General features: G+C 32.7%; 2 protein-coding genes across 3 annotated transcripts; both read left to right on the top strand.

The window, feature by feature from the left end:
• The first annotated feature begins 10,436 nt into the window (after positions 1 to 10,436).
• On the top strand, positions 10,437 to 14,695 carry LOC127074839 (primase homolog protein). The gene is made up of 14 exons (XM_051016233.1): positions 10,437 to 10,614; positions 10,691 to 10,815; positions 10,908 to 10,963; positions 11,258 to 11,309; positions 11,398 to 11,484; positions 11,673 to 11,753; positions 12,399 to 12,479; positions 13,091 to 13,156; positions 13,271 to 13,387; positions 13,537 to 13,584; positions 13,658 to 13,743; positions 13,948 to 14,008; positions 14,122 to 14,232; positions 14,377 to 14,695. Exons 1-13 carry the CDS (start codon positions 10,488 to 10,490, stop codon positions 14,194 to 14,196), a joined length of 1,062 nt encoding a protein of 353 aa, XP_050872190.1. The 5' UTR covers positions 10,437 to 10,487; the 3' UTR covers positions 14,197 to 14,232; positions 14,377 to 14,695.
• A 5,758-nt stretch (positions 14,696 to 20,453) lies between these two features.
• Positions 20,454 to 24,712, top strand: LOC127074846 (COP1-interactive protein 1). Of its 2 annotated transcripts, none has more exons than XR_007786123.1 (5): positions 20,454 to 20,863; positions 20,964 to 21,075; positions 22,528 to 23,180; positions 23,836 to 24,059; positions 24,363 to 24,712. XR_007786123.1 is itself a non-coding variant. In XM_051016246.1 (5 exons), the coding sequence occupies exons 1-5, from the start codon at positions 20,648 to 20,650 to the stop codon at positions 24,414 to 24,416; spliced, it is 1,116 nt and encodes a 371-aa protein (XP_050872203.1). In that variant the 5' UTR covers positions 20,454 to 20,647; the 3' UTR covers positions 24,417 to 24,712. The 2 variants fall into 2 exon arrangements, 1 of the variants encoding a protein (XP_050872203.1); XM_051016246.1 differs by having other exon boundaries at positions 23,836 to 23,916.
• Positions 24,713 to 25,579: the final 867 nt, after the last annotated feature.

Below are 25,579 nucleotides of genomic sequence, written 5' to 3' on the forward strand. Positions count from 1 at the left end.
ATTAAATATCCACTGTTTTTCAAACAATTTTTTTAAAATAACTAACACTTTAGAGGGCGCTTTGTCCAGAAAGCGCCCTCTAAACACTTTACATTGACAACTTTAGAGGGCGCTTTTTCCTGAAAGCGCCCTCTAAACACTTTACATTGACAACTTTAGAGGGCGCTTTTTCCTGAAAGCGCCCTCTAAACACTTTACATTGACAACTTTAGAGGGCGCTTTTTCCAGAAAGCGCCCTCTAAGGTGTCCCTTTATGGACCACTCCAGAGGGCGCTTTTTTCTGAAAGCGCACTATAATGTGGCCACTTTAGACAGCGCTTTCTCCAGGAAAACAAAGCGCTGTCTTTACCTATGCCAGCGCCACTTTAGAGGGCGCTTAAAAGCGCTGTTATGGGCCAAAATAAGCGCCATCTTTTCCCTTATTTGGCGTAGTGATGGTGGATCACTATATAAGCAACATGCTCACAATGATCCCTTCTAATGAGGAGATTACTAAAGTAATTTTCAACCTCAACATAAACGAGATTCTCTTGAGTCTAGTATGATTGATTTATTAGCAACAAATGGTCCTAAAAGAGATGTGTCTATTGTAAAGGGTCCTAAATATAAATCATCTAGACGTTTCACGACTAATTTGTATACTAGAGTTTTACAAAATGGAGAGAAATAAAATAAAGATTGACTTGTTTATTCAAAAAAGTATGATAGAGTATTTTGTTTTCGTTGTAAAATTTTTAAAAGAGGGATTGGTATAAGTCAATTAGCAAATGAGAATTTTTGTATTTGAAAATATGTTGGTGAAAGACTTAGAGAGCATGAAAAAGGCTTGGAACATGTTTGCAATATGACTACTTGGTATAAGTTGCGTAAAAGAATGCAAAAATTTTAAACTATTGATAAAACGACTCAAATGTTGATTGAGAAAGAAAATGAGCATTGGAAAAATGTTTTAAAAAGAATTATTTCAATAATAAAATTTCTTGCTAAATATAATTTGGCCTTTTGTGGTTCGAATGAGAGATTGTACCAAAATAACTATGAAATTTTTTTAGGCTTAATTGAAATGTTAGCTGAGTTTGACCAAATTGTTCAAGAACATGTTAGACGTATTACAGATGATAATGTTCATGTTCACTTTCTTGGGCATAAGATTCAAAACGAGATAATACTTTTGCTTGCTTCTGCAATTAAAAATGAAATCATTAGAAAAATTAAACAAGCAAAATATTTTTCAGCGATACTTAATTGTACTCCTAATGTTAGTCACCAATAGCAAATGTCTTTGATAATACGATATGTGGATGTTTCTTCAAATTCTGTTAGTGCTGAAGATTTTTTTTTATGATTTTTGAATGTGAATGATACAAATGGTCAAGGGTTTTTTAATGTTTTACAAGATGAATTGAAAAATCTTGATCTTGACATATTTGATGTATAGGGACAAAGTTATGATAATGGGTCAAATATGAAAGGAAAACATCAAGGTGTACACAAGAAATTTTTAGACATAAATCCAAGAGCCTTTTATACTCCTTGTACCTGTCACAATCTTAACTTGATATTTTGTGATATGGCTAACTCTTGTCCTAAAGCTAAAGATTTTTTTAGAGTTGTTCAACACATTTATACTATGTTTGCTAATTCTACCAAGAGATGGTAAATTTTGAAAGATAATGTAAAATGGTTGACTCCAAAATCATTGTCATCCACTCGTTGGTAGAGTCATGTAGATATTGTCAAAGTTATTAAAACTCAAATGTTAGATTTTAGAGAAGTTTTACTTGAAGTATCAGAAAATGATCTGATTCTAAAATTCGAAGTAAAGCTAAATCCTTAGCAACAAATGAGTTTGGTTGAGTTTTTAATGTCAATAATTATTTGGTTTGAAATATTATCCACAATTAATGTGGTTAGCAAGCTCTTACAATCAAGGGATATGGTTATTGATGTTGCTATGGAAAAAAGAAAATGGTTGATTTCATTTTTTAAGGAATATAGAGAAACCAGTTTTTAAAATGCCTTGAGTTTTGCAACAAAAATTGCCCTTGAATTGAATATTGATCCAGTATTTCTTCAAAGGCGTATAATTCGAAGAAAAAGACAGTTTGATGGGAATATGAATACCACATAAATTGAGCTATCTGAAGAGGAATTTTTTTAGAGTCAATTAGTTTCTTTATCTTGTTGATCAGGCTATTGCATCTCTTACTAAGATATTTGAGCAATACCAATAATATGAAAGTGTTTTTGGTTTCTTATTTACTTCTCAAAATTTACAATCATTGGACAATGCAATTTTAAAGTCTTGTTGTAGTCATTTTGAAGAGACATTGAAACATACCGAGCAATGTGATATTGATGAGAAAGAATTATGTATGGAGTTAAGGTTATTAAGAGATATATTGCCTCTAGGAAATATTGGACTTATTGGTATATTAAGATTTTTGAAAGACATGATTTTTTTCCTAATCCACTAATTGCATATAGAATTTTATGGACTATTCCTATGATAGTTGCTTCGGCAAAAAGAAGTTTTTTAAAATTGAAGTTGTTGAAGTCGTCTTTGCGCTCTACCATGTTACAAGAAAGGCTTAATGGAGTAGCATTTATAACAATTGAAAAATGATTTGTTAGAGAATATACGGTATAAAGACTTGATTGGAGAATTTGTTTCAAAAAATGCTAGAAGAGAGATTTTTTCTTAAATAGCTAGATGGTATTTTGATAATATTGAATAAAATATGTCTTTTTTTTTATGTTAGTTACATGGATAAACGACTACTTTTGATGTTGTTGATGCTATTTAAAATGTAAATAGATGATTCTTTTTTTTAAATTGTATTTTTTTTAATTGTCCATTTTTATTATTTGCCCCGAATCTCTAAAAAAGCAAGACCGAACCTGACTACAATCACTAAAACTATAACATAATTAAAGTTATCTTCTAAATCTCATAAATACATACTTTAAACTTTATCACAATCCGAAACAAAAAATTGGACAAAATCAACAAAATTAAAAATTGAGTTAGAGTCATTATCTTGTAATTAGGTGATAGACAAGCAAACTCATAAAATAAAACAAACATCTACGAGAAACACACACTTTTTAAAATTCTTAACTTAAAAATGATATGTCTATCAAAAAAAAACATAAGAAAATTTCACAAAACATATCATAGATAATTTAGGTATTCATATTCATCAAAACGTAACATGCAAAAAGTCATTAAGACAATCATGATGTTTAACACTGTACTCAAGTTAATTACACATATACAACATACTTAACAATTTAAAAAAATAATCGTTAAATCTGTAAGAACTACACACGAAAACACATATAGTAAAACATAGTGTTGAGAAAATAAATGTGAGTTGTGTTGAGAAACAAGTGTGACTTCTAAATCTCATATTATTTAAAAAAAAATGGAGGTTAATCACTTTATAAATAAGAAGATCCATATATCAATCATCTTAAAATTTTGGATGAATATATTATGTCTCTTTCAAATTAGAGTTTGCACTCAAAATAAATTACAGAACTCAGCTAATGCTTGTTTATTTCACAAGCTAGATGTACCTTAATCTTTTATATCACGTCACATGTTAACTTTTTTTATTATATTTAATTAATTTATTGTTTGTATTATTACTTTTAAGTTTGTCCAAGGCTGGATTTTATATAAAAACGCAAAAATGACCGCATTATAGTTCCCAACATTATTATTCGACAACTTAATCTCTTAATCTCTTGGGCAAAGCAAATAATAGACATTTAGCTTTCAAATATAATACTTATGATTTATAATACAATAACTTTATGATCTAATTTAAGGATTATATATATATATATATATATATATATATATATATATATATATATATATATATATATATATATATATATATATATATATATATATATAATAATGAATTATTATTTAAAGACAAAAAAAAATTGCACCCCTTGAGTCGGGGTCTTGGCTCCGCCATTGCACCTCATGATATCCCATCAGTGGTATCATAATCGATGGTTCGAGTAAGAAACCGACTTCTTGTGTCGAAAGTCTTCTTGACATAGTGGTTATATGGTGTGTTCTGTTAAACTGCACATGACGAGATAAATGTGTCTTTCAAAAGTGATACAATCATGTGGATGAAAGAGCTTCTGCTTGAGGAGGAGCATAGTGGATGAACCCACATTTGAGAGGGGGATTATTGAGAAAACAAGTATGAGTTGTGTTGAGAAACAAATGTGAGTTTTAAGTCTCATATTGCTTAGAAAAGTGTAAGTTGTACATTTTATAAGTAAGAAGACTCATATGTCTATTACCTTAATACACTACGCCAAATAAGGGAAAAGAGGGCGCTTTTTTGGCCTATAACAACGCTTTAAAGCGCCCTCTAATCTGGCGCTGACATAGGTAAAGACAGCGTTTTTTTTCCTGGTGAAAGCGCTCTCTAAAGTGGCTCTTTAAGCCCTTTAAGGGCCACTTTAGAGGGCGCTTTTTAAAGAAATCGCCCTCTAAAGTGGAAACTTTTAAGGGTTTAGAGAGCGCTTTTACTGGAAAGCGCCATCTAAAGTGGAAATTTAAAGGGTTTAGAGGGCGCTTATTTTGGAAAGCGCCCTCTAAAGTGGGTGGTTATTTAATTATTTTTTTTTAAAAAGCGCTATATTTTTTTATTTATTTTAGACAACCTGTATATTGAAGCAGTACACCTAAAACTGTATAATTTGAAGCCCTTTTTCACACATTGCATTCAACAAGCCTTATATACAACAATCCATACATATACAACAATCCACTGATATATAATCGTTTAACTTCTAAAGATTCTAAATATACAACCAATTCATAACTTAAAAAGAAATAAAACTAAGTAGCAAAAGCATCTCTGAGATGTATGTTTTTTTTGCTAGCCGCAGTCTTCTTAGCAACAACCTCTTTTTGTTCAATATCAATAGCATGAACCTAAAATATCATAAAATTAGTTAGGTGAAGTATAAGATCAAGAATTAACATTTTCTATGCATAAATATCATATAATTGTGTTTATACCTTTTTTTTGATGCAACTGACTCGATTTGCTGTAATAAAAGCCATTTTACCTGTAATAAAGAAAACAATTAAAATCATTTGACCTGTACCTTTTTCACTAAGTTCTCTTTCTTCTCTGTGAAACTTTTATCCGACCATCCATTGCCCGCCTTTAAGTTGTACAACTTTAATACCGCAGACAATCTTGTGAATTTAGTGCAACCATCATACAAAGGTTTCTCTGCATCACTTACCAACCTCTCAAACATTTCAGGACAATCCTTAAGATCTCCTTCAAGTGCTTCTGCAATCTCTTCAACTCGATCACAATCGTATGTATCTGCGCCACTATAATTTGAGGCATAGGTCGTACTATCCCCCGGTTCAACATTCTCGTTACTTTTCTCACCATGCAAATTCCAACATGTATAACTTCGATCAATTCCATGCCTCATTAGATGCGATGTCAACTGAACTGCGTCAACCCGTTTCCCATAACAACAACCCAAGCAAGGACATATTATTCTACTGGGGTCTTCGGCGTGCGCAACGGCAAACTTAACGAATTCTGATACCCCATTCTCGTACTCTCTCGACAATCGATTGGAAGACATCCATGTATTATCCATTACTAATTAGAATAAACAAAAAACAATTTCAGAAGAGAAACCAAAAATGGGATGAGACAAAACAATTTCGCTTTATTGAGTTAGTCTCTGTGCAGGGCATTCATGTCTCCAACAACAACCCAAAACCAAAACAATTTTGGTTTATTGAGTTAGTTTCTCAACATTTTCAGATATCTCTGACTTCAATAGCATGAGAATGTATGAACCATGCATTAAGCATTAGTGGTATGCACTAATTTGTAGCATAGTTATATATCATCATATAGTTTTTACAAAAGATAAACATTGACTAGAAAATATATATGTAGAATTGTATAATGGTCTAACTGAAAGCTAACAGAAGAATAGTCGACTCTAATTTACTCTATCAAATAACATCCATACCTAAACTTCTTAAGTTACTAGCTACGCTATGTATGCTAGAATAAATACACTCATAAGCTGCATAGTGTACCTTTGATTGATAGAAGGTGTTTTAGATATTGCTGTCTCCTTTTTCTACATCGAGAAACAAATGGAACAGTTGGTGAAATTTAACCCATAATGCCTAGTCTCCATTGCTAGCATTGCAACACAATAATTATTGTTGAGAATACTCAATAAATGTATGAACCAAGAAAAATGAAACCAAAAATGAACAATAGCGAACGTTAGAAGAGAAACCAAGTAATATGAAGATTAGAAAAATACCTATGGTGTCAAAATCGAACAGCTAACAACGAATTAATAGAAGGAGGAAACGTCGTAGATCTAACAGAGGTGGAAGGAGAACGCCTTAGAAGTAGCGAAAATCGTAGCAGTGAGAACCCTAACGTGAAAAAGAACGAAAATAACAGAGAGTGAAATAACAAAACGCGCAGTATGTTATAATTTTAACGTTTACTAAAGGGGACCTTAGAGGGCGCTTATGGAAAAAAAGCGCCCTCTAAAGGGGGCCTAAGAGGGCGCTTGTGGAAAAAAAGCGCCCTCTAAAGGGGGCCTAAGAGGGCGCTTATGAAAGCGCTCTCTAAGGCTTTCCAAAAGCGCTTTATAAACTGGAAATGCACATGGACTTATAGAGCGCTTTTTTAAAAGCGCCCTTAGAGGGCGCTTTCTAAAAAGCGTCCTGTATTGTTGTCCCTCTATCTCCTCCTTATTTTTTCGCTTTACCTTAGAGGGCGCTTTATTACAAAAGCTCTCTCTAAAGTGCGCTGTCTATTCCAGTTGTTCGCTCCTTATTTTTTCGCTTCACTTTAGAGTGCGCTTTTGTAATAAAGCGTCCTCTAAGGTGCGCTGTCTATTCCAGTTTTTGGCGTAGTGATATTTTTGTGAATATGTGGTGTTTCTCTCATTTATTTAGGCAAATCTTTAATCTTAAGGTGAAATATTTGACCAAATGTGAATGTTTCCTCTTCTCGATCCATCACATATATTATTAAGCAAACAAATATCATACTAAAAATTTGAAATTTTAAACGATTTACTTTTTCAATTCGTAAAAGTCAAAAGAAATTAAAGTAAAGCTAAAAATTATTTCATATTATTAATGACTACATATAGAAATATACATCACAATTTACAATTAACACAAAATTATAATAATTTCAAAAATAAGAATTTACAATATAATCATATTAAATAAAAAAATACTTAATTTTTATTTGTATATATACTTAATAAATATTTCACTGTTACTTAGATAGGATATATAAAATTATATAAGAAATTCAATAACTTAAGCATGAAAATCAATGAAATCTAATAAAAGTAATTATTATGTAGACATCATATTCAATCTTTTAATTAGTATATGGACAAGTTTACTCAAATTAGTACAAGATATAATAAAATTTTCATATCCAAATATACAAGAAAAATACATTGTCAATTATAATTGAAACCATATTATAAATCACATTTAAAATATAACTTACTTCACAAATTATATCCATAAATTGATTACTAGTAACTTCTACATACAATGAGATAATCAATTAAAACACTCTTACCAAATGTAAAATAAATCTCATCAAAATTATTTTATGGACAATCAAACAATACAATGAGATAAAATAATACAATAATAAATCAAGATATATTTACATACATTCAAATAATTGAGAATTAAAAAGGATAAGAAAATAATAATTTACATACTATTTTGTAACATCAAATATTATTAAAAGTAACATTTTTTATTTAATTGAAATACAATAAATAAATATAAATAAAATTAACACTCATAGTAATAATAATAATAACAATAACAATTTGATTTTGTTCCTTTTATAAATAAGATTTTACGGTGTTATTATTTCTTCCTAATTATGTAGCTAATTACTTGGGATAATCATAACTAACAATATAAATTTAATCATGTGAGATTAATAAACTTTTTAACACGAATTTAGAGTGCTTTTTCACTCTTGCACTTTTCATCGATGTTAAAACTCTTCTAATTACATTCATTAATAAATTAATTAAAATTTATAAATAATAACAATAATATGATATGTTATAGTTACAACACATACATATAATTAATTACTCAATAATCATAACATTTATTTACATATACAATTTAGATAATTTGGTAAATACATATTCACCCAGACAACAACCTTATTATTTTATTTATAGAAAACACAATAGAAATAGTTTTTTTTACAAACTCAAACTTAACTCATATCATTAATTACATACCATTAACCAAATAATGCTTAATACAAGGAGAAATCACATTAATAAAATTACGTCTAAATCGAGAATCGGCCACCTTTGCTAAAGCATAAGCAACAATATCAAAATTAAAGTTAATATACAACAACTACATCAAAATTCACTCAATAAATTAAACACATAACACAAAAAATCATCACATAAGAGCAAGAGGTTTAACTCAGTATTATAATAACATTTTAGAATATGCATACAGTTTGTCTAACAACTAAATGATACTCCCTCCGTTCCTTTTTAAGTGTTATTTTTGACTTTTTACACATATCAAGGAAGCTAATCATTATTGTTACTTTTCAAACAATAATTCTTCTTTTACCTATAATACCCTTAATTATTTATTACATTCACTTTACTTTTTCTCTCTCTGCAATCATTATCTAGGGGTAATTTTGACAAAATTGCAATTAATACTACCTTGAACTTTGCAAGTGACAATTAAAAAGAAACAATTTTTTTGCAAGAAAGTGACACTTATAAAGGAACGGATGGAGTACATAATAAAAATAAGATAGATTAAAAACGCACGCACTCCGATTGAACCGACTTGCTTGGATACCATAAATATGATATCCTAAATCCCAAAATAATATATTTTATATTTATAGATATTTAAAATATTCCAAACTAATAAAATGACTTGTTTCAAAAGCTTTTTGAAATAAAGGATATCATTTCGTCCACTTACACGTTACAAATTATTCTTTAAAAAAATTATTAAATTAAAATAATTCTACATTACTATATTGAATATTTATAATCTCTTAATGCGAAAAGTAAAAACATTGTAAAAATAATTTAGCCAACCTTATGTCACCTATCTTAGCGAGACTTCTCTCAAACTTGAACTTCAAGACTCATTCATCTGCATTTACTGCAATTTCGCAAATGTATGGCCAAGCCAGACATACACAAACACGAAAAGGTGAACTTCGAAAAGACGTAATAGTATAAAATAATTGAGAAAAACATGCAACTTATCAAATAAACACCGTATCATATCAAATCACATTTAACATAGACCATCAACATCAAACATCTACATAATTCACAATTTAAGATATAAACATTATCATCCAAAGCAACCTTAATAAAAGCAATCAATATAGAAATCAACATAAATCACAACAATCATCAAGTTTAATAACTATTAAAATTATGTTATGCATGCTTTTAGACTATAAAGTTCTTCTCTTTCTTTGATACCATTATATTCTACAGAGGGCATTGTTTCTCTATATGATATTACACTATGCCTATAACACAATGCTTCTCTCAATTGATACTGCACTTGTGTAATACTTCTCTCAAGCGATATTATATTACATCATACGTTTCAATTTCAGTGTGCTTCTCATAAGCGATATTGCACTTGTGTAATAATTATCTCAAGCGATATTGTATTACATCTCATGATTCATTTTCGAGTGTGCTTCTCTCAAGTGATACTGCCCAATGTGGTCATTTCTCTCTAGTGATACTGCGTCATATCAGACATGTATTTCTCTCCACCTTTACATGTCTGATATGACGCAGTATCACTATAAATTTCATCAAAACAAACATAACATCTCAATTTCATCGCATCAAATTCATCATTTTCATCATATAAATTACATAAACCATAATTTATGTAATTGTAGTCATTGAATGTACCGAAGTTTCAAAAGTATACCATAATTGATGTGTGACGATATAAATTACATAAATATGATGAAAATGATGAATTTGATGCGATGAAATTGAGATGTTATGACGGATCAATTTGAAGAATTATTATTGATAAATATAATTATTTGTGAAAATGTTATGATTGTAATTGAGGTGTATATATATATATAGATAAATATGCACATAATCAGAATAAAAGAGAATCATTTACAATAACATCAATTACCACACTTTCCATATAAATCAATCAAAACTTTAATAAAATTTATAATTTTTCTTTTAATCTATATTTATTTAATTATCACTAAAGGGCTACAATTATTTAACGAAACATTATTTATAAAAGTTTAATTAAAATAAAACTATTTAAAATATAACTATCGCCCAAACCGATATAGAGATAGCAAGAGGTATGCAATTTCAAAATCAACATGTTACTCTCTCAGAGTCAGTGGGTATCTCGTTCTCTCACCAAATCACTTTTCTCCATTCCCATAACCTATGCATCAATCTCCCCTCAAAGATTTTGGTGCCATTCATTACCACATTCCACCAAAGGTAGGTTTCAATTTCCCCATTCTAGTATTGTTATTTAGGGTTCTCTAACATAATTGTTTAAATTGTCTTTCTGAAGATGGTGTCAAGCATGTTTTTGATGAACCTGAACTTAAAATATTGAAGCAGAAAATGGAACCACTTGGTATTACCTTAGATAACTCTTGTTTTCCTGGGAAGTACCATAACCTTTTTTGTCCAAAGGTATCAATTTTTCTTTTCTTCCACAAACTAGAATCCTATTTTTTAATGTGTTTGCTTTTGTTTCTGAGTTTTGTTTGTTTTTTATATGCCAGTGTAAAGGTGGAGAGTTAATGGAGAGGAGTTTATCTTTTCACATTATCACTGATTGGTAAGCATCTTCTATTTGCTTTGAGGTTTTGATGGTATTTATATGACTTGAATATGTGGGTTGATGTAATTGTAGTCATTGAATGTACCCAAGTTTCAAAAGTATACCATAAATGTATCTTTTGCTTGTCATTATGCTCAAATGAACATTCTGTTTGTTAGTTGGGTCATTGAGTATGTCTTCCAGTTGTCATTCAAGAACTATAATGACATTGTCTCCTACATTTAAGGGACAAAATGACGGTTTACTCTATTTACGTGTATGTTAATGTGTTCTTGCGTTTGGGCGTTGTAGTGAATTTGCAATGTGGAGGTGTTTTAGGCCTACATGTGGTTGGGCTGGTCAGGTAAACATAACATGTCTGATGAGTTTTTGCCTCTTCTCGATCATAGAATGGGGTGGCAAATTACTCACACATGATTATGTGGTTATAGGTATTTGCAGATGACAGGGAATTGGTGAATAAACCTTTTGGACATATGGATGAGAAGAGCTTAGGATTGGAACCACTTGGTCCTAAGGTATTCAAAATACTTTATTCTGTTTCAGAAGGCAGAATAACTGCCAATTTCTCTGAATGAATATAAATGTATGGCCTTATCTTATCAGAGCCAATTCTCTGTTTGCTTGTCCATGCTGTTTCAATACATTGCCACTTTCGAGTGCTAGTCAGATTATTTGCTTATGATTTTCATTTTCCCTATTTTAGCTTGTTGCTTACTTTAAGGAGAGACTGATATCAGAGAAAACCTTAAGGAGAAATGCTGTAATGCAATTGTCGGACCAGAAGGTATTTTCGAGCTGTTGTAAACCTCCAATTTCTTGTTTGTTATGATTGTAAAATTTGTTCTTGTTGAAACTACAAGTTATAGAAGGAGGAGAACAAGAGAATACAGACTGAGTGCTCTGATATTGATATTTACTTGATTTCAGATGATGCATTATAAAAGATTAAATGTTAAGATGATGCATTCAAAAGATTAAATGTTAATCTGCGTTGTTACTCGTACTAGAATTTTGCTGAAACTTATGACAATAGGGAAATCAATCTTAAGTGTTCTAGTATACAACAATATTGATTTTAGGGATATTTTTTCCTAACATATTGCTAAAAATATAGATCCCAATTCGTTAATTGGTGTTTGATATACTGTGCATCAACAGAAACTAATTTCTTTTTCCATTAAATGAAGTCGGTGACATGAATCAAATAATGCCATAATATGCTGTTATGAACCATTTCTAAATGGGAGCTATCCTTACTTCTTTCTAGTGATAACATTTATAATCTTATCTTGTATGCCAATGCTATTCATCATGACACAATTGTGTTTTTATTTTGCATTTTTTGTAAATATTTTATGTGCAAGGTTTAGATCTTAGAAACCTAACTAATTAGTTCTTGACTTCAATTTGTATTGCAAAATTTATGCAGAACGTTATTGCTTTTACCTATAAACGAAATGGGTTGCTTGTTGGTTGTAAGTACAGAACAATGGAGAAAAGATTTTGGCAGGTACCATTTCCAGTTTAAACCATGTTGGCATGTTTAACTTGTGCTTTAAAGTTGAGTTATATCTTTTTATATGATTGTCATTGAAACTTCTTAAGAATGTCTAACTCAACCCTACAAAATCGGCTTGTAAGGTTAAGATTGTCCCCATCGGCTTGTAAGGTTAAGATTGTCTCCATTTATAAACAAATGTTCAAGCCATATATTGTACAATTTGGACTCTATAACACCCCCTCTCACGCTCAGGATTTGTGTCTGGGGCGTGGAACTAAATGGTGGGTGGCCCAATGGATCTTAAACGAGGCTCTGATACCATCTTAAGAATGTGTGGTTGAGCCTAACTCAACCCTATAAAACCGGTTTGTAAGGTGAGGATTGTCCCCATTTATAAATGAGACTCTGATACCATCTTAAAAATGTGTGGTTCAGGCCATGTATTGTCCAATGTAGGACTCTTTAACAAAGTTATATTAGCGTATAGTTTCATACCCAATTAGGAAGTTGGTTCCTTTATTGTGTAGCATTAAAGTACACATAAGCTACACATTTTCATATGAAATAAAATTGATGCTGAATAAGCTGAAATTGATTCAAATGCTAAATTTGATGTCCAGGGAAATGGCACAGAGAAGGTACTTTATGGACTTGACGACATTACTCACGCAACTGAAATCATCATTGTAAATTCCCTTTCATCTATTTTTCTCATCCCTCTATTATTTTGTTGGAATCCTCCAAATGAAAACTTCAAAAAGATAATTGAAGATATTCTTACAGCCTGATAATGATAATAGGTTGAGGGGGAAATTGATAAGCTTTCACTTGAAGAGGCTGGCTATCTAAATTGTGTTAGTGTTCCCTTCGGTGCGCCTGGAAAGGTTTCTTCAAAAGATTTGCCACCAATAGAAAAGGTTTGTGCTATTATTTCGTGTGATGCATTTATGATGCAAAAATCAGTAATACTACTTGATCATCAATACTCATCTAAAGTACATGTTTCAAACAATTGATTTATCGCTTTAATCTATTAATTTGTGCGTGCTTGTCTTTATGAAATCAGGATACTGCATATCAATACCTGTGGAACTACAAAGCGTACTTGGATAAGGTACATGAATTAGATCTTTCTAGAGCCGAAAGGACATCTTGGTAATTTGGTTTCCTCTCTACCATTCTTTTAGGCGGTTCGCATTATTCTGGCAACTGATAATGATCCACCTGGTCACGCTTTAGCAGAAGAGCTGACTCGGCGCCTCGGACGAGAAAGGTCATATATTCTGTCTTTTTTTTTTTTCATGTTTGCATTATCTGGTAGTCATATTATAATGACTATTAAGCCTTTATTATATCTAAGGATATGTTTTGCTTTTCTGTTTTGGTTTAAATGCTTTTACTTTTGCTTTACATATAAGTTACTTATTGTATTTTATATTTACTAACTTATTTTCTTTCCATTTTTTGTTAACGGCAGGTGTTGGCAAGTACGATGGCCAAAGAAAGACGAATCCACCTTCTTCAAAGATGCAAATGAGGTATAGTCATGAGTTTTTTGCGATTAATGATATATAATGCTTGTATATTTTGTTTTGAAAGTGCTAAGTTCATGATACATATATATTTATTCAATTGTGGTTCATGGTTCTAGGTTCTCAAATACATGGGAGCTGATGCATTGAAGAGAATATTTGAAAATGCAGAGCCATATAGTAGTACACACTAATTCCATGATTTCTACCTAATGTGAAGATGGTTGTAGGTGTGAACAATTGCAACTCTTGGATAGTATTAACTCAAACCTTTCTTAATATATACCATGAATTATAAGGTTTCAAATCGTAGCGATCCTTAATATTGCAGTGAAATGTGGCTAATATACCTTAATCGGTGGTCTATATTGCAGTGAAATGTGGCTGATATACCTTGATCGGTGGTCTACATCCCGTCGTCAAGAACTCTTTTCAGATTGTTCCACCTAGATTTAAATATTTGTTTACAACAATATAGTTAGTAACATGTAATATCTATACATAAATAACGACCCAAAACGTTGCATGACACCAGCATATAGAATATTCCATAGGATGTTTGTATTTTAGACCTTAGAATATCAGAGGAAGGTATCAGAAACCAATGGCCTTCTAAAAGACATGCAAATATACCATAAATGAACACAGGTGTTATCAAATTTATTAATGCGAGTCCATTCCGTGTTATTATGACATATTATACCATACAAAATCCGATATATCAGAAGAAGTCTATATTAAATATAATGTTTTTGTATAGGAAATAGTTTTATCTGTATTAATTAGTTTCCCTAATGTGCTAGATCACATTATACCACCAACACGAAACAGTTTGTCAGTAAACAATCTCAAGACCTCTGATTTTGTGGAATCTTCTTGATGTCGTGGTGTTGCAATGGATATATGCAACAGTTTTACATGATATTCTTCGGTCCACTCTTGTAGTCGACGATTTCGTGGAAGCATGTTGGCAACGCATCACCGCTATCTTTTATGACAACAAACATCCTTGAGTGGTACAACTCGAAAACCAATTAAGTAATACTAACTTGGAAGATTTTGCTTCAACCAAAGCTTATTGTAACTGCCTTAAAACTCTGTCCGACCAACTCGCCAACATTGATTCTCCTATCACGACCGCCTAGTGCTGAAAATGATTTTCGAACTCACCGAGGCGTACGTCGGGTTTGTAACCTATTAAATTTTAAATTAAATTTGGTACATGAAGAACATTTTTTAGGACAAGAGAAGGGTGGGGGTGCTATGTGTGTACCACAAAAATCATAAATTGGGATAGAGTGATCATTTGCGACAATTATTTAAATTAAAATAAGACGAAAGATTACTTGACGAGGATGTCATATTCATCCTATGAGAAGTGGCTTGGTGTCCATGTACCACAATGGGTCTTGCTGAGCAAGGTTGAGAGTGTGAATAACATTTTCAATGTCACTTGGGTTAGGTGTGTTAACATTGAATGCAACTTGTTGAGGTCCTAGTCTAAGCACTCCATTATGTTGGGCCTTTATGACATTATTGGGCCTATTCCAATTTGCGGTTGGGTAAGGGCAGAGAGGGACTTTCCATGGAGCCCAATTTTGCCAAGGATTCCAGTGCGACTGACTTCATGGCTGCCATGGATGGTGCCTGCATCCACCTCCTCCAAAGAACGGTGAACGGTCGTTTCGGCCTCCACGTTGCGACCACTGCAGTGAGGCTTTCCTCAGAAATTACATTCTCATGTTTGTCATTCTTGCCCTCTTGGTAAACATATTAAATTTTCTTTCACAAAGTCTAATAACAATAGTTTGTTGCCTTTTGATATTTTACAAAGTGATGTATGGACATCTCTCGTCTTAAGCTCGTTTGGTCATAAATATTATGTTTTTTTTCTTGGATAACTATTCTAATTTTTGGTGGACTTTTCATATTTCACATAAATCTCAAGTTTATCACACTTTTCAAAAGTTAAAAACATACGTCAAGACACAATTTCAACGGGAAATTAAAATTATTCAATGTGATAATAGTAGTGAGTATGTCAATAATAATTTTTGAAATTTGTGAATCTAATGGAATTTCGTTTCGCATATCTTGCCCATATACCTCTTCTCAAAATTGTAAAGTTGAGCGAAAAATACGTTCCATCAACAATATTATTCGAACTTTATTAATTCACGTGTCTCTTGTAACACCCTATTCCCCGACTTGAATTTTAATAAAATAATTCCAATAAAACTCAATGATCAGAGTGTCACGCATGCTTCACCATAGCATAAAAACATCAACACAACGTAGTCATTAAAATTCAGCAACATAAAATTATTAATTGTGACATAAGTAAGGCATAAAACAAATAAAGATTGAGCAACCCATTCCCAATGCTACATATCATAGTGACTCATCTAAGAATCAATGATAAATAGTTAAAGATGCATTGGCATCGTCCTCTAACTTAAGCAGATACTCTTGTACCTGGTTGTTTATACTCCATAGGAGCACATACGCCACAACAACAGAAAGAGGTGAGAATACGCTCAAATAATATAGTAGTGCAATACATAAAAAGGAGTAGACACACATCACAAACATCTACATCATCAAATCACAACACAATTCACAAATATTACACATCAGATCATTAATATTAATTCATTCACAAAGCATGTATATATGCAATGTGACACCACCTCAACTCTACATGCAAATGCAGTACCGACTCATTGGACATCAGAGGTATGTTACTGATATTGCCCATTCGCTCCCGATCCCACCAATGGACCAAAACACATCAAATCATTACAAACTCCACTACTGAATCAACAACGCTTCACCACTCTCATTAAACGAAAGTTGTTACTCGCTCTCAATTCCACTATTAGACCAGAGCATATCAAAATCATTGCTGACTCCACCATTGAATCAATAATGTTTCACTGATCCCACCATAGGCATCAACTACTCGTTTTTGATCTCACCATTGGACCAGAGCACATAAATGAATCGAAGTTCGTACAACATGATGCATGACAAATGAAACTATAGGCCAAATAAGGCCCTCAAAATAACACATTATCATGCTCAATTATGATTCATCATTGCATAATTTATACATGCACGACAACCACAACATACATCACAACATTAATTCATCATCGCATGGTATCATTTATGCATAATATTAATTCATCAACGATATTCATCAACATTTAATTCACTAATGCAAGCTTACAATTTAATCATATACTCATCCAAAAACATTCAGAGCATATCGATTCATGCCCTAACACATCAAACATCATAAAACAACATCAAATAATTATTGGGTTCATAAACACACTAAAATCTGAATCGGCACGTCAAAACCGACCGCCCAGACCATGACGGTATATTTCCAGTCCATGACGATCGTCGAGGAGATGACGACCTGACCGTTATCTCCTCAGTTCACCCGTCACCATTCAACCTCATCATTCATCCTTCAACAAGACGTGACAGGCTTCCTGTCACGCAGGTGACGATCATCACCCCTGTGCAGAACGCAGAAACACATTTTCTGCCATTGGAGGTCATTTGAAGCTCCGATTTCACACCAAGAACACTCGAATTTACCATAAACGAATCATACATCAATTATAGCACATTTACATGTAAATTTCACACAAATTCACATTTAATTTCACCAATTTATCATGAATTAAGATCATGCTCATGAAAACTCAAACACACCAATTAACAACAACAACTTGCAAATTTTAAGTTGTTGCAACGTCAAGGCTTGCTTATTATTTCTATAATTTAAAGTTTGTTTGCCTCGTGGGTGATTTAGATTTTGTATGCCTCAGGGTGTTATCGATGTTCATCGGTGGATTGCGATTCTGCATCACGACAACTGTAATGTGTTGTCTGTTTTGGGCTTGAGAACCCTAATAAATTTGTTTTGTTTTAAAATCTCTAGTCTCAATTTATTACTAGCCTCAATTGATAAGAGTTATTATGCTTTCTCCACGTCACTATGAAGCATCCCCGACCAAAGGTAAAGTTCTTATCCCTACCCTCAGAGTTGGCCTATTCTGGTGGATACCTCCGGGCTCCACCGCCTACGCTCTTGGAGTGGCTAATTACTAAGAGATGGTGCATCAGCTACGTTAAGAAGAGTTCTCCTTGAACGTGAAGTCGGTCTTAAAAGACTGACTCATGCCATCATGCATGGAACATACAATATTCTTTATCGTCGCAATATTTAACAATCAGTATATCAATTATAGAAATTATGCAATTGCTTTAAAGAGTATCTAACGAATATAAAGAGTTGTGAAGCTACAATGTTATCCCTTTTATTCTATATTCTTCAACTGGTTAGGGCGTTAGTGTAGACGTTCTTATCTTCGTTCGCCCGATGGGATGGTGGTTTGCTTGAGACCCATCAGAGCATTCTTGATTAGCGATCACTTTGTAACCTTTGGGGAAGTCGCCCGTTGACGACCTCATATATTTTGATGCCATGAAATCATCTTTAAGAGTAACTCGATACTACCTCTTTTGAACGATGAGATGGCGGTATCCTGGCTTCCTCTTCACTTCAGAGTTAGCGCTCTCACGGGCCCTTCGAAGCTTGATCTACGGTGTGCATATGAGAGACATGGTCAAGTTCTACTCTTGTCGAGTATATAATCGAACGAAGATGGGATTTATTGAAGGGCATTTCTTCAAAGTCTTTCCTAAACCTTTACGAATTGAGCCTGACTTCTTTCTTTCAAATGTTTTCCTCCTTACAGATCGAAAAGGTTGGACGGGAAATTAAATAAAAATCCAAACGAAGATGTCTTTTCCTCTCGTATGTCTCTCTATGGGGTGTGATTTTCACCGTTATGTTGGAGTGATTTGAAGAATTACCGAAGATAGAATGATTTCTACTATCTTGCACATATGATTTTGGTCGACGGAGATCTGGTATAACTATGGCCTTGAATTGGAAATCGTTGTTCGACATCTATTGTCTATGAGTTACCTCGTATGTACTTCTTTCGATGGTGGAAACTACTGTGACCACAAACAGGTTCATATCTGTGATATGTGGAGCTTCCTTGTCCTTCAAACATCTTCATGCATTTGGATTTCCAATTTTAGTGTAGTATCATCGTGCTAGGAGGAATATGTGTTTTAGCTGATGGATCGCCACTAAACACGTGATTGTTGTGGATCTCAGTGATGAAAATGAGGTACGATAGAATGAAACCAAAATATTTGGTACTCCGTATCGTGATAACTGCTTTGCTCGTCAAAAATTCTATGTTTTGACTACAATTTACTCCGTCGTGATCTAGTAATTCCATGGAATACAATCTTTATTCATCACTTAGAAGTTCTTCATCTCCTAGGGAAGATGTGTCTGCCCTATATCTATGCTAGAAGTCGTTACGGCAAAAATCGTGTTGATGATGGATAATTAAAGTGATGCGCGGTGAGAAGGTTGATAAGGAAACTTTGATAGGATATTGGAAGTAATTACCTCTGTTCTCCAACAATTCTGATACATATATGGATTTAGATCTAGGACCATTCGTTCATTTCACTTCGTGGAGTTTTCCTGGGAATCAGAGATACAAAATTCGAGGAATCGAAGTTGAAAAGATGCTTGATCGGATCGAACACGACAAATCCTTGTGTTTAATTCTGGATGCTCTTGATTCGATGACATGAGAAGGTTACGAACGGGTGAACTGAAGAGCGAATGTGAAATCATGGAAAACGTAGGAATCAGAAGTCATCTCCCACAATCTTAACAATTTTAAAACTTCAAGTTCTTATGCTCGAATCAATGTTTCATTAACATTTCAATTGGAACTTGAATCATTTACTACGTTTTAAATATATTCATTGAATCATTTACTACGTTTTTAAAAATTCATTAACGTTTTTAACAATTTTAAAACTTCAAGTTCTTATGCTCGATTCAATGTTTCATTAACATTTCAATTGGAACTTGAATCATTTACTAATTATATTCGATTCAATGTTTCATTAACTTTTTCTCAAAAATTCATCGAATACAATTAGTGAAAAAATAAATGTATTAAATATGCAATAATTTAACATAAAAGATTAACCAGAGTTTTTTGAATTCATTTTCTACCGAATGACTTACACTTATCTCTTACCAAAAAGTAAGTTTTAAAATACTTTTTCCTCTTACTTATTTGAGTATCATCTAATAAAAATATATCATTTTACCATGTCATATAAATATTTTAAAATTTTCAATCTGATTTGACGTAATTCATGATCATCATTGATTCACAGTATAAAATAAATTTACATTTACACTTGTCACCCATTTTCTCTAATTATTTATGGAATCAAACTGAAATATGTATTTTTTTAAACTCTAAATCTTTTGATAAGAAAGACAATTATAAAACTACAACTTACTAAAAAATTCAAACAATGGGTGGGGGGTGCAACAACGTATTTTAGTCGTTGGACAGTAAGTACAGAAAGCACATCAACGGTTCTATTATTTGCACCCGACGTTCCAAAACGCGCTTATTTTCAAAACTTTCCCTCTTCCGCTTTCTCACCGTCGCTGTTTCTTCAGTTCTTCTGAATTTCCACATCTTTCGTTCATCTCTTCTGCATCTCGGGATGCTTAATCCCAACAAACCAGAACCTTCAAACGCCGATTTCCTGGAGCGCCGAAATTGGGGCAACATATTCAACTTATTGGTTCAGATGGTGAAGAATCAGCAAAACCAGCTTCAAGCATTCGCTAATCAACAGAAGTTTCTAGAAGGTCGGTTGCAATTGCAGAACCAACGTTGGGCTTCTGATGTTAAACAGTACAAGAATCAAATTTCTCAGGTAAATTAAATCATTTCTCTTTTTAGGGTTTTCCTTTTGAAAACCCCCAAATATTAAATTATATATTTTTTTAACCGTTTTGTTTGAAATTGTCTTGTAGATGAAGAGTCTTTTGATTTTTGAGGAGAAGAAACGGGTGCTTGAAGCTGCTAAGGCTGATTTGATAATGGGTTATAAGGAGAGAGATGCTTCTGTTTTGAAATGGATGTTGGGTCAGTTCCTTTTTCTTTCATTCTTTTGATAAATTGGTTGCTTGCAATGGGCTGTGTTTTGGATGTTCTCTTTAATTTTGGGTTAGTGAAAAAAAGTTGGTGTTTTTGGCTGTTTAATAAGATGAAATAGGTTTGTTGTTTTGTTTCAGTTTTTGGTGCTAGACCCTGTAATTGATGTTATGTTACTTTAATGGTTTTACTTGATTACAAAACTGGGAATTTTTTTTGAAGCAGCAGAAAACAAATTGGTTTAAATGTATTGCTCACAGTCATGGTTATTCTAGTTGGATTTTTTTTGTATTCTAGTGATATTGATGTTTTTTTTCTTATTTTGAATGCTTAAGAAAGATTTATGTTACCACTGACACTGACATCCAATCTTGTTCGGAAAAGAGAAAAATATTATTGATAATGATTATTGACTTTACCATTGTGCGGAAAAGAAACAAGGCTTGTTGGAATTAGAACCTTTACCATTGCACCGAAGTTAGGCATCTGAACCATCTAGAACTGGACAAATAACTGATGCAGAGATAAAACCTCGCCATAAGGCCATTAGACGCGACCATGACATCAACCTATGAAACAACTAAGAACCATTTGGAACACACCCTTAACATGGGACACACAGATTGTTAGTGCTCCCATCAGAACCAAAAAGGGGAGTTGAGTCTACCAAGACTTGCGACAACCTTATACGAGGTATGAAGGGTGGCCAATGGCCTTTATGCACCTTCTGGACTCACAACGGTAGAAATGCACATGAGATAGCGATTGACAGAGGAACTTTAGGGACTGACCGATTTGACTCCGAAGAATCTGATGGTGAGGTCGTAGAGTTGTCAAACACGATAGTTGAAGTTTCTCTAAAGGAAACAACAACCATGGAACTACTTTGGGACTACACAATAATGTCTTTGTGGACACTTCCAAACTGAAAAATAAACAAGGGATAGCCTTGACGGTGGCTGAACCCAAAGACAAATAAGTGCTATCGAACCTTGCTCGGAAAAGAGAAAACGACTATGATATTTCTAACAGTTTGGGAACTCCACAATGAACTAGTGTTGAGATGGTTCAAGGAGGATCAAACCAAACTCTAGATACCATGTTGATACGAAAGACTCAATACTAATTCCTATTTATAGGAATGCATAAACTCAACTCTAAATCAAGAACAAAATGATAATAATAATAATAATAACTAATATTAAATACGATATTAAGAGATACTCTAAATCAATATAAAACATATTATAAGATATTTTATAATATTCTAAGAGGATACATAGTTGTAACTTGTAATTCTATCCTCACTGACAAGGATGAATGATAGTTTGCTAGTTTTTATTTTTAGTGTTTTTTTTTTGTTTAAGCTCTTAAACTATTGGTTGAGTTGATATTGTTATAATTAGATTTGTGGCTTTCATATTCACCATCTTTTGCTTGCAGATAGTACAGAGGACGATTTAGAGGATTTCAAAACTGGGTTTGATATCCTTTCTCTTAAAGCTACCTCAAGTAGCGGGAAGAATTTGTCTCCTGAAGAAACAAAAGATAAACATGATAAGCTTGCTGCAGAACAAAATTCTGAGCTATTAGCACTGTTGGAAGAAAAGAAGTTTGTGTGGAATCAATTTAATAAAATGGAGGCTGACTACAGTAATAAATTGAGAAGTAAACAAGATGAAGTGATAAAGGCAAATGAGAAGATAAACATACTTGTTTCCAGAATGGAGGAACTGCAGTCTGAAAATAGTAAAAAGGATAGTAGAATATCAGAGTTAGAAAGTAAAGTGGCTGATATTGACGTGGAAACAAATAGTAAAAAGGATAGTAGAATATCAGAGTTAGAAAATAAAGTGGCTGATATGGACGCAGAAACAAATAGATTAAACAAGGAAATATCTGGACTCTCAGCGGAGTTGGAATCTTTAAGAAAGTTGAAGAACAACGAAGTTAAACCCTTTTCAAATCGTTGCACGGCAGGATCTAGTGACTCTGGAGCAATTGAGAGCAACAGGAGTAGAAGAAAGATCACTTTTGACAAAGAATCATCTACTCCTGTTGGGCCTGCTTCCACATCCACAAACTTCTCCGAAAGGGTATCTTATGTGCTTTTGCTATCTGCTTGTCTTCCTTATTTCCTGCATTAATCAGTCATGCTCATCCCCTATTGCTTGTAGGGTCCATTATTTTATGTTTGCTTATTTTATGGGCAGTGATGTAGATCTCTGGATTCTGTTCTTGGTAGAATATTCTGCTTCTAAAACACATAATGTTTGAGATGAAATTTCACAAGAACGTGCAATTGTTGTAGTCTTCACATAAACCATATTTGTGGTAGAACTGTCTACTTTTAAAACACATAATATTTGACATAAACCATGTGTTTAGTATTTCTCACCTTGAAAACATAGATTTCCTTTTGTTAATCATTTAAGATGTGTATTTTATGTTGGTAATATTAAAATCTATATGCTGTATGTTCTGTGGTGTTTTATACTTTCTACATTCACTTGCCATGCTTATAAGGTCCGATTTGGCCTGTTCCCTAATTAGTGAGCTCCATTATATTAGGCCATCTGGAAATAGCTTCAATATTATCTCATGTTCCGGTAGTGTATAATGATATTCTTCGGTATCATTTCCTATTCTCCTTCCTATGCATATATTGACCAAAGAATTCTTATAATTTGAAAATGAAGTGTTTCTTATGATTTGTTTGTTTTCCCTTCCATGAATTTTGTTGTTGTCCAGGAGAGAAGAAGATTGAAGAGGAAAGAAAGTCCGGTTATTCCCACCTCCGAGACACCCAAACTGTTCTCTTCCAGCTTCAAGGTTCCAAAACTAAAGTCATCTTTAAAGACGATATGACAGATGATATCTGTCCATTAATGTTAACTTATTAGAAGATGTTTTAGTGTGTTTGGAATCATCGGTTTTTAAGGCGTGGCCTAACGTCTAACCAAAAGTTAAAACCAGTAAGCTTTGCACTCACCGCACGTTAAGCTCTCTACATGCCATATTTCCAAACACACTTAGTCTTTTATGTGTTTGTTGCATGATGTGCTTTTGTTGTAAATTATATGTGATTAATGAGCTTTCTGTTTGGAATAGGTTAGTTCATAGTTGTTGTAATTAACATTGAAATTCCACATTTTATGTATCTGGTTAGCCTTTTAGATTGGGACAGTTTTATTAAACATTCATTTAAGGAAAACATTGGATTTGTTAATCTTATTATCGTTATAGTAAAGTTGATTTGTTGTCTTTTAAATAACCAGGACTTCTCTTCCGGAAATCGCAGTCATGTTCGAAGAAGAGTTGACAGAAACTAAATATGGATGTCTTCTCCTGGGAAGATTCAAATAGTGATTAGCTGCCTGGCAATATAACTTCTAACCACTGTGAAAGTGTTGGTTATTAAAAAGTTTTGGTGACATGTATCATTTTGCTTCTTAATATGATAAGAGCACACAAATTGTCACACTTTTTCATCATCTATTGACACATCCACCATCATTGTATTTCATCAAATGTTTATAGAAAAAACATATGAAGTAAATAAGTAAATTTGTGTTGAACTCAACTTCTTTGAAACAACACAAGATAAAATGTGAGCACAATTTTTTCACTCTTTTACCAAGTTCCTCTCTAGTTGGTAATCATGACAACAAACTCCATCCAGAAACATGAAATTTGGAAGGAGCAAATGGTGGCCCACAAAACTATCATAGTTTTCTCATATTATTGTCCAAGCTGTCAGTTTCTTTTTGCATCAGATAATTCTCCTAGATAACTCTCCTGCCAAACAAAACTGCCATAAACTAAATTAGCAACAAATGTTTTTATATAAAAAACAATCAAATATAAATCTTTCCTAAAACGATTCCATTCAAAGGACAATTCCTCTAAAAGAAAATATTTTCCTCATTTCTGAATTTGAAAAAAAGTGTAAGAAGTCAAACAAATTCATAATCATAATTATTATCAACTATCAAGTGTTGTTGAAGATGACAAGTTTGATGACAAACTTAGGTACGGAGGTCTTCGAACTTTGTTTGATGGTGGGAGTACACTCTAATGATCAAGTCAATGATAATTATAAGTGTAATGTTTAGGTTTAGAATAATGGGCAGTCGAGACTAAATCACATTTCAACCTTTATAGTAAATTTTTAGGGTTTAAGGTCCTAGAATCTTCAATAACATTTAAACCTTTATAGCAAATTTCTAGGGTTTAAAATCCTAGAATCTTCAATAACATTTTAGACTTTATAGGAAATTTCTACGGTTTAAGGTGCTATAATCTTCTTTATGAGGATTTGTCTAAGATGACATGTTTTAAGAGATCATCCCAACCTTGTATTTGATGACCCGTGATATATGAGCGACCCTAATCTGATATGCCTCTAGGTAGATTGCATTTGACAATCTACTTTAGTCTAAACACGTGTAACAAACATATTATTTAAATTGGATGATTTGTCCGCATATCCAAT

The sequence above is a fragment of the Lathyrus oleraceus genome, chromosome 1 (genome assembly GCF_024323335.1).
Source record: "Lathyrus oleraceus cultivar Zhongwan6 chromosome 1, CAAS_Psat_ZW6_1.0, whole genome shotgun sequence".
In the NCBI taxonomy this organism is placed as follows: Eukaryota; Viridiplantae; Streptophyta; class Magnoliopsida; order Fabales; family Fabaceae; genus Lathyrus; species Lathyrus oleraceus.